This window comes from Triturus cristatus, chromosome 3_1 (assembly GCF_964204655.1).
Source record: "Triturus cristatus chromosome 3_1, aTriCri1.1, whole genome shotgun sequence".
NCBI classification, from domain to species: Eukaryota; Metazoa; Chordata; class Amphibia; order Caudata; family Salamandridae; genus Triturus; species Triturus cristatus.
The window spans coordinates 493,405,137-493,415,436 of record NC_140583.1 but is presented as its reverse complement, the minus strand read 5'-3'; the positions used below and the strand labels follow the sequence as shown (position 1 = coordinate 493,415,436).

The following is a 10,300-nucleotide window of genomic DNA, read 5'->3' as shown; positions in this document are numbered from 1 at the left end:
TACACAAGGGAGGCAGTGGCTCTGCCTCATGTAACACAAGAGGTCTGGTCATGACCGATTCACAAAAACAAGGTATGCTGCCACCACCTACCTACAGGCTAACTCGTAAACAGGGATATTAGTCCACGGTCTCAAAAGGGAGCGCTCTTCTAAAGATCCCGGATTTTACTCATGTCACCGTACTGGCCTAGGCCTTTACACACATTAAATTGGCATGAGGCTGGGACAAGAAATCCGAAAATCAGGATACTACGCACTTGCAAGTGTGGATTCAGGGTTGGGGGGGGGGGGGGGGGAAGAGGACATGTCTTTTACTATACTAACAACTTCTAATACACCAAATACTAAAATGGCAGGACAGTGCATCTCCAACACCATATTCTTAAAACAAAGGCAAAAAAAAAAATCTGACATAGAAAGCAAATACTAGAATAGCTCAAAAAATGTTTTGTAATTAAATGTATGACATTCGATAAATTGACACGTACACAGAATTCCACAAAGGTGCTCTGCACTGGTAAGTGCAATTAAGTCACGACCCAGATCTGTACAAATCATGAGCATAGTGCCTTGCTAGGTTTCATGAATGAAATGTATGGAAAGGGCTAGTCTAGTGTCAGACACCTGTATTCGGAGACTGGTCTAACTTAAGTGAGTCCCCATGATAGAAAATGGGCATTCTTCAAAAGCTGGACCAAGGCATAAGTTATTCTGGTAATTCAACATACTGTTCCCCAAAACTACGAACATATTGGAGCTGTGTAACATTAACAATTTAAAAACTTCACACAAGAATGAGCCCCTGGTTTAAAGGTGGCGTCCATTTATTGTTTCATTGATCCAAATGTACAAAAAAAGGAGAGAAAAAAAAATTACAGACCTCCCTGTCCCGCCCTCAAAAATGATTAACCTTGTGCCACCCCCCTCCCCGCCCCATGCCTCACCATAAACATGGACTGGTTCTGGACCTTCGATGTTCTTAAAAAGAAAACAGTGCATTTAAGAAAATTCATGTACATTAAGTAATTGAGACAGATGGCTAATTACACTGGCTGTGTCTTGATGTTGCTTTACGTGTCCAATTCCTCATCTTCACCCAGAATTCACATTTCCAGCTCTTCCCTACCCCACAATGCGTACTTCCCAACACATTCACTTTGTGGTTTTTAAAATAGTGCTTTTGGTTGCTTGCTCAGTTTACAGTTCCTCTTTCTTTTTCTTCTTTGGCTTGTCATCTTCCTTGATGTTTGGTGGATTTGTGGCTTCCTTTGTTATATAACTGATGAAATCACTGACTTCTCGCCCACCCTAAAACAAGACCATAAACACATTTTCATTATTATTCAGCTACACCCACTGAACTGTTTTAGTGCACATCCTGACTTGTAAGCATGCTTTTGCTCCCTATTCCTTTAATATCTATGCAGCTGTTTCACACCTGAACAGCTCCTGCTGGATCTTACTAAAATGCTGCAAACCGCTTCATCTTTTTATATAGTAACCATCGTACAAATCATGTGCAAATTCCATGTCCATAACAAAAATACTGGGAAGAACTACGCTGGCAAAGAACTGGCTTGCTTGAGGACTTGTTGCCCACTGCTAGCTTGCTTCCAGCAAACAGTTTGGTTTTGCTTTTTAGAATCCACGTTAGTGTTCTGTTTTTATGCAACTTCCACTCCTTTCATGTGCCACCAATTTCTGTCCAACACCTTTACCTCTTCCATTGCTTAGGTTCTATGTTCTGGGACTTCAAAGGTCTACTCTTCGATCTCTTAGGGCTAATCTTGCCTACAATTCTCATGCCATCTTGTTAACAGACAATAAGATTCCTCCCTCTTCTCCCCGTCTAACACAGCACCAAATAACCCAAGTTTGTATCAAATGCACCTTCACGCACCTCATATTTTTTGGGGTTCTGCTTCTGACCAGCGGGTGAAAAGAAAATTGTCGGGAATCTGAAAGAAAAACATTTTTGTTATGGTACAGAATTTCAATGTATTTATTCTTGCCAAAATAAACTTGTGTACAAGTTAACCGTGTAGTAGTCTTACTTCCCTTCTTAAGAATTGATATTCTTAGTTGGAGTCTAAATCTATGTAGAGCATGAGAAAGACAGCACTACCTTCCTAAGCAGGCTAAAAGCCACACATTTGATGTAATGAGCTTGTACCTACAGATACAAATCTGGCAACTGCAGTACAAACACAAATAAGTTTGGGGTGGGGAAGGTTATAAGTGAGTTTCATTACATTCAAGTGGAGCACTTAACAGATCACAGCGGTTCACAAATAATCCTTAAACAACCAGACGATTCAGCAAAAAAGTGAGTGAAGATAAACAAATCCCTTGTTCCGCACATTCAAGAGAGCAAACATATTTCATACTCCTAACCTATTAAACTTTCTAACACTCAAATAACTGAAAAAGGCATGACATGCCCGAGAACAGCATCACTGAGACGGGCAATCCTCCCAAGTTCGAAGGTTAACTTGTTTTAGGTTAAGCAAACATTCTCAATCTGTTTTATTTCAAACTCACTACAAAATACTTTGTGCCAACAGAAGCATACATGCACAAAATCACTTTGCATAGCCAGGGGCAGACCACTTAAGGATCAACTTTTTTCAAAGTCTTAGAGGGAGCATGCATTATCTGGCTATCAAGGCAGCTAAATTAGCGTGTCTTCAAGGGTCTTGAAGAGCGACCTTTGACCCCGTCACCAGGCAGGTCGCTCCCCCCATCCGCCACGCAGCCCCCTGTGGGCTGAACCTCCGTTGCCGCCCGACTGCTCGCTCCCTTTTTCATTCTGTACCCCTGCGCTTGGATTTCTATGCCACTTTTTTTATTTTTCATTCTGTGCCCCTGTGTTTTGCTTTCTGTACCCCTGTGCTCTGTTGTCCCTCTCCCGCCGTCTTGTCCTGCTGTTTTTTCCCCGGGTTTTTCCCCGCCGCTGAGCCCCTGCGGCCCGCCCCCTTCACTCCCATTGGCCGCCCCACTCCCACCTCCCAGCTGCTCCTCCCTCCCTCTGCCCTCATATGGATGCCGCTCGCAGCTGGTGCGCCAAAGGCGCACCTAAGGCAAGCCCGTCTGCGCCCGTCCGCGCCTGGACCGCACCCAGCGCCAGAACCCCTGGACCCTGCACCGCCAGACTGCACTACGACGCAAGCACCCTCCACGCACTCAACACCAGACGAGACCACCCCTGCTACCGGGCCACCCCGAAACGCACCCAGGGGCCTTTCACCTGCCGGAACTGCAGATTCACCAGCATCCAAAACTCCACACCACCAGCCAGAGAACCCAACCACCTCCGCTGCATCCTCCTCAACACCCGCTCCGCTCGCAAGCACGCCATCTAACTCTGGAACTCCTAGACTCCACCGCCCCAGACGTCGCCTTCCTGACAGAGACCTGGCTGAACGCCACCTCAGCACCAGACATCGCCATAGCCATCCAACAGGGCTACAAGATCTCCCACAGAGACCGCACCAACAGAGTGAGAGGAGGAATCGCCATCATCCACAAAGACTCCATCAAAATCTCAACGAACACCGATGACACCCTCACCACCGCCGAGCACATGCACTTCCAGATCCACACTGACCCCAACACCACCCTCAGAGAAACTCATCTACAGACCTCTCGGACCCCGCCCACAGTTCAGTGACACCAACGCCGACCTCATCAGCACCAACGCCCTCGCTTCCACAGACTACATACTCCTCGGGGACCTGAACTTCCACCTCGAGAACAACAACGACGCCAACTCCACCGCCCTGATAGACAACCTCGGACTCAAACAGCTCGTAACGACACCTACCCACGCCGCTGGACACACGCTCGACCCCATCTTCTCCGCAAGCCCCCACGTCTCCTTCAACCACACCACCGAACCACACTGGACTGACCACAGATGCGTCCACTTCACCTTCAGAAAACCCACCACCGCACCCAACAGCTACCACGCTGCTGCTGGGGCAAGGTCACCGAGGACCAACTGACTACCGCCCTCACCCTGAGACCACCCACCGACCCGGACACCGCCGCGACCAACCTCACACAGTGGATCAACGACTGCGCCAACACCCTCGCCCCTCTCACGACCTCTACAACCAACCACACCAACAAGAAAGCCGCCTGGTTCACCGAGGACCTCCGGATCTCCAAGCACACCTGTCAGAAGCTGGAGAAGAAATGGCTCCACAACCGAACACCAGACAACCACAGCCCTCAAGAGCGCCACCCGCAGACACCACCAACTCATCAGGACCGCCAAGAAGACCGCCTTCAAGGACCGCCTAGACAACAACGCACACACACAGAAACCAGTCCTAGGAAGCTTGTTTCCAGTCCAGGGAAGGCATGGCTTGGCAGTTCGGGCTGGACTGTTCCCATGAGGCACAGGGTCAGACTGATTTGCATATTGCCATGTCTGAACTGGGGTGGCAGAGTGGGCTAAAGAATGGTGATGGATCTAACCCAGATCTGTTGATTAGGTGTGAGTGTTTGATTGGTTCTGATGCTCCGTCCATCACCACCCCCTTTTGTAACAACGCACACAACACCAAAGAGCTCTTCAGCATCGTGAAAGAACTCTCCAACCCCAGCTCCAACACCAACGACATCCCGCAATCGCCATAAGTTGGCAGGGTATGCTCAGACGTGAGTCCCTTGCTCACTTTGCCACTGGATTCAAGCAAGCCTGGCTGAAGATGGCTGAAATGCCAGAAACCGGTCCTAGGAAGCTTGTTTCCGGTCCAGGGAAGGCATGGCTTGGCAGTTCGGGCTGGACTGTTCCCATGAGGCACAGGGTCAGACTGATTTGCATATGGCCATGTCTGAACTGGGGTGGCAGAGTGGGCTAAAGAATGGTGATGGATCAAACCCAGATCTGTTGACTGGGTGTGAGTGTTTTATTGGTTCTGATGCTCCGTCCATCACCACCCCCTTTTGTAACAACGCACACAACACCAAAGAGCTCTTCAGCATCGTGAAAGAACTCTCCAACCCCAGCTCCAACACCAACGACATCCCGCCATCTCAAGACCTGTGCGACTCCCTGGCCACCTTCTTCCACCGCAAGACCACCGACATCCACGACAGCTTCAACTCCGACCCCCCCCCCGCACCCACCATAGAGTGCACCACCCCTGCGACTACCACTCGCACCAGTCGCCTGACTGTCTGGTCCAGCGTCAGCGACGAAGACACCATCAAAACCATGAACTCCATCCACTCCGGATCCCCATCGGACCCCTGCCCTCACCACGTCTTCAACAAAGCCAGCGCAACCATCGCGCCCCACCTCCGGAAAACAATCAACTTTTCCTTCGAGACAGCAGCCTTCCCAGAAAGCTGGAAGCACGCCGAGATCAACGCCCTTCTGAAGAAGCCCAAGGCGGACCCCAAGGACTTCCGGCCCATCTCCCTGCTCCCTTTCCCGGCAAAAGTGACCGAGAAGATTGTCAACAAACAGCTGACCCGCTACCTCGAAGTTAACATCCTGGACCCTTCCCAATCCGGTTTTCGCAGCAACCACAGCACCGAGACCGCCCTCATCGCCGCCACTGATGACATCCGGACCCTGATGGACAAAGGAGAAACAGCCGCCCTCATCCTCCTGGACCTATCAGCTGCCTTTGACACGGTCTGCCACCGTACCCTATCAGCACGCCTCCATGACGCCGGTATCCAAGAGAAAGCCCTGGCCTGGACCACATCCTTCCTCTCCGGCAGAACCCAGAGCTTCCGCCTCCCACCCTTCCGCTCCAAAACCACAGAGATCATCTGCGGCGTCCCACAGGGATCCTCCCTCAGCCCGACGCTGTTCAATATCTACATGGCCCCCCCCCCTCGCCCACGTCACACAACAACACAACCTCAACATCATCTCCTACGCCAACGACACCCAGTTGATCATATTCCTCACCGCCAAAGCTAACCTCCACAGAGGAATGAAGGCCGTAGCAGACTGGATGAAGGACAGCAGACTGAAGCTGAACTCAGACAAGACGGGGGTCCTCATTCTCGGACCCACCCCATCAGCCTGGGACAACTCTTTGTGGCCCACGTCACTAGGCACAGCCCCAGAACCCACGGACCACGCACGCAACCTGGGGGTTATCCTAGACTCCACTCTCTCATGACCAGGCAAGTCAATGCCTTCTCCGCGTCCTGCTTCAACACCCTCCGTATGCTCCGCAGGATCTTCAAATGGATCCCCCTCGACACGAGAAAAACAGTTACCCAGGCCCTCATCACCAACAGACTCAACTACGGGAACGCCCTCTACTCAGGAACTACAAACAAGCTCCTGAGACTACTCCAAAGCATCCAGAACGCCTCGGCCCGACTCATCCTTGATGTCCCCCGCCGCAGCCACATCACACTCCACCTGAGAGGCCTGCACTGGCTCCCCGTCAACAAAAGGATCACCTTCAAGCTCCTGATCCACGCACACAAAGCCCTGCACAACATCGGACCCACCTACCTCAACAACCGACTCAGCTTCCACACCCCCACCTGAACCCTCCGCTCAGGCAACCTCGCCCGCGCCACAGTCCCCCGCATCCAAAAAAACCACAGCCAGCGGCAGATCCTTCTCCTACCTCGCCACCAAGACCTGGAACACTCCCCACCAGCCTACGACAGACCCAGGACCTGCTGGCCTTCAGAAGACTCCTCAAGACCTGGCTCTTCAACCAGTAGCACCCCCCCCCCCTCCCCAGCGCCTTGAGACCCTCTCGGGTATGTAGCGCGCTTTACAAATGCAGTGATTGATTGCACAAATATATAATTTTCCAGATGACTAACAGGAACACACATACATGGACACTTAAATGTTCAGTTTCTGCAACTGCATCAACATGCAACTCACTGGACAATTGATGGTCCACATTTTTGGGTCATTTTAACATGTGGGTGTTTCCCCAACAGAAGTCTGCAATACGGAATCTGGGGCTTTTTTAAGCCTGAAAAATACCAGTGCAATTATTTTCCCTTTAACAGTTGTGTCCATTTCACTTCAAAATGAACATACTACATCTAACTAGTGTGCGGAATCGAAACTAATATCTTCCCAACCCCGAATCCTTTCGTTCATTGGATGCAGTGTTCATGGTAGGCCTCGATTACATTAATATTAACACATTTAATTTCAGAGGACATAGGGTTCCTCGGATTCTGAAGAAAAATTATACATGTGATCCCAATGCATCAGTTTCATCCCCAAATTTCTAGTTCTATCGCATTTACAGGGGAGTGGTGGATCTAGCAGATGAAAGGGACAGGTGTAGGAAGCGGGCTTTTTATGTAGACCACCAAAATGAGGTACAGTATGTAGAAAGTCTAGATGACCCTTATTGGCTTCCAGGGCTTAAATTAATAATACCAAACGTGCTCTTTATGGTAGTGTGGGCGAGCAGTTTAGGCTTAGAGGGTAAGTTTAGGTATTTGTTGTGCAAACAATCAATAAATGTGACCAACTCAAGAAGAATGTTGAGACCAATTTAGAAGGAATATGCTACTTACCAGTATGCATCTGTTCTTGGCATGTAGATCTGCAGATCTACACACTTTTGCATAGATCGCCATCTGGTGTTGGGCCCGGATGTTTGCAGTTTGTTTTACCTCTTGGAAAGTCTTTGGAAGTCACGAGGTTGGTGACTCCTCCTTTGGATGGTATTGCGCATGGGCTTCAGCTCCATCCTCAGATTGTTTTTCGCTAGCAGGGAAAGATGGAGCGTAGTAATAACTGTGAAGAAACCCATGTGTTTATCTAAATGAGATAAAACTGGAACAGATACAGGTAGCTGGGGAGGCGGCAGGGCGTGTGTAGATCTGCAGCTCTACATGCCAAGAACAGATGCATACTGGTAAGTAGCATATTCCGTTCGAGGCATATGAGCTGCAGATTACACACTTTTGCATAGACTACATAGCAGTTCCCAACCTTAGCGGCGATCACCGGTATCTGTTGCAGTGGTTTGAAATCATGTTTTGAGTACAGCCTGGCCCACACTAGCTTGTTGCTTAGTTTGCACATCTACACAATAGTGTTTAGTGAAAGTGTGCGGTGTTGACCATGTAGCTGCTTTGCAGATATCATCTAATGGGATGTTCCCTAAAAATGCCATGGAAGCCCCTACCTTTCGTGTAGAATGGGCTTTAGGGGGAACGGATAGCGTTAGTTTTGCTTTGTGGTAGCAAATCTGAATGCATTTTACAATCCACCTAGCTATCCCTGTTTGAGATGGGGTTGCCCTTGTGTGGTGGAGAGAAAGAGAAACCGTTGTTTGGTCTTTCGGAAAGGTTGTGTTCTCTCGATGTAGTAGAGTAAGGCTCGTTTGACATCTAGTGTATGCAGAGCCCTTTCTGCAACGGTCTGTGGTTGCGAGAAAAATACTGCTAGTTCTACAGATTGGTTTAGGTGAAAAGGGGAACTGACTTTAGGTAGGAATTTTGGGTTGGTACGGAAACAACTTTGTTATGGTGCATCTGAAGAAAAGGTTCTTGTATGGTAAGCGCTTGTATCTCACTGACCCTTCTAAGGGAAGTGATGGCTACAAGGAAAGCTGTTTTCCATGTTAGGAATTGCAGTTTGCATTTGTGTAAAGGTTCTACGGGAGGCCCCATTAGCCTTGTGAGAACAATATTTAGGTTCCACACAGGTGAGGGTGGTACTCCGGGGGGAATTATTCGTTTTAGGCCTTCCATGAAGGCTTTAATGGCAGGTACTCTAAAGAGTGAAAGATGTTGCCTGTTTTGTAAGTAAGCTGCAATTGCTGCGAGGTGTAGTCGAATGGACGTATAGGCTAAATTACACCTTTGTAGGTGGAGTAAGTAGCCTATGATGTGTTGAATGGACACGTCCAGGGGATTGATGGTGTGGTTATGGCAATAAACAACAAATAGTTTCCACTGGGCAGCGTAGCACGCTCTAGTGGTAGGTCGTCTGGCTTCTCTGATGACGTTCATACAGTCAGGGGGAAGATTTAGGTACCCAAATTCTAGGACTTCAGGAGCCAGATCGCAAGGTTGACCTGAGCTGGGTCCAGGTGTCTGATCTCTCCATGGTTCTGGGTTAGGAGGCATGGTGAGAGGTGCAGTTTTTGGTGTGGTACTACAGAGAGTTCCAGCAGCGTGGTGTACCACGGTTGTCTGGCCCACGTTGGAGCTACTAGGATTAGTGTGAGGGAGTGTTGTTGTAGTTTGCACACCACTAAATGGAATGAGTGGGAGAGGCGGAAAAGCGTACGCAAATTTGCCTGACCAGTTCATCCATATCACATTTCCTTTGGACAATGGGTGTGGGTATCTGGCAGCGAAGCTTGGGCATTTTGTGTTTTCGTGGGTGGCGAAGAGGTCTATCTGCGGAAACACCCACATTTGAAAGAACGGATGAAGAACCTGTGGGTGAAGTTCCCACTCGTGGATCTGTTGTGTCTGTCTGCTGAGCAGATCTGCCATGGTGTTTTGGACTCCTGGGACATGTTGAGATAGGAGAAAGATTCTGTGGGGAATTGCCCATCTCCATATGCTCTGTGCTAATTGAGAGAGCTGTGGAGAGTGTGTGCCGCCTTGTTTTTGTATATAATACATGGCCGTCATGTTGTCTGTGCGAATGAGGACTGCTTTGACTGAAATCTGGGTTTGAAAATATTTTAGGGCTAAAAAGATTGCTAGTAACTCCAGATGGTTGATATGGAGTAACTTTTGTTGAGGCGTCCATGTGCCCTGCACTGTGAGGTGTAATAGGTGAGCTCCCCAGCCGGAGAGCGATGCGTCCGTTGTTAGTATTATATGGGGAACCGGGTCCAGGAACGGTCGACCTTTGGAAAGGTTTGTGGTGTTCCACCACTGCAGAGAGCGATGGGTGCAACAGTCTACCAACACCAGATCGGTCAGTTGACCGTGGGCCTGGTTCCATTGGCACGCTAAGCACTCTTGGAGAGGATGCATCTGGAGTCTTGCATGGGGCACTATGAAAATGCAAGAGGCCATCACCCCTATTAGTTGCATGAAAACTCGTGCTGGAAGGGAGTGTTGAGGTATGAATTTTTGTCGCAAAGCCTGAATGCTTGCAATCCTGGCCGGATTCGAGTAGGCGATCGCTTTTGAGGAGTCTATGGTGGCACCGAGGTATGGTTTTATGTGGGATGGTTGTAGCTGGGACTTTTGGTGGTTCACCGTGAAACCTAGTTTGTGAAGTAGTTCGATTGTGGTGGCGGTGTGGCGTACACACTGATTGTATGAAGTGGCTTTTATCAGCCAATCGTCTAAGTATGGGAAGTCGTGA

The 10,300-nt window shown here is 49.2% G+C and overlaps 1 protein-coding gene across 1 annotated transcript in view; it reads right to left on the bottom strand.

Moving 5' to 3' along the window:
- Positions 1–803: 803 nt before the first annotated feature.
- Positions 804–10,300, bottom strand: part of PDIA3 (protein disulfide isomerase family A member 3) — a 160,953-nt gene continuing 151,456 nt past the window's right edge. Inside the window, exons 12-13 of the mRNA XM_085644348.1 lie at positions 1,901–1,958; positions 804–1,308 (exon numbers count right to left, since the gene is read on the bottom strand). Coding sequence (XP_085500474.1) covers positions 1,198–1,308; positions 1,901–1,958 — 169 coding nt within the window. The 3' untranslated portion in view covers positions 804–1,197. The remainder of the gene's footprint in view (positions 1,309–1,900; positions 1,959–10,300) is intronic.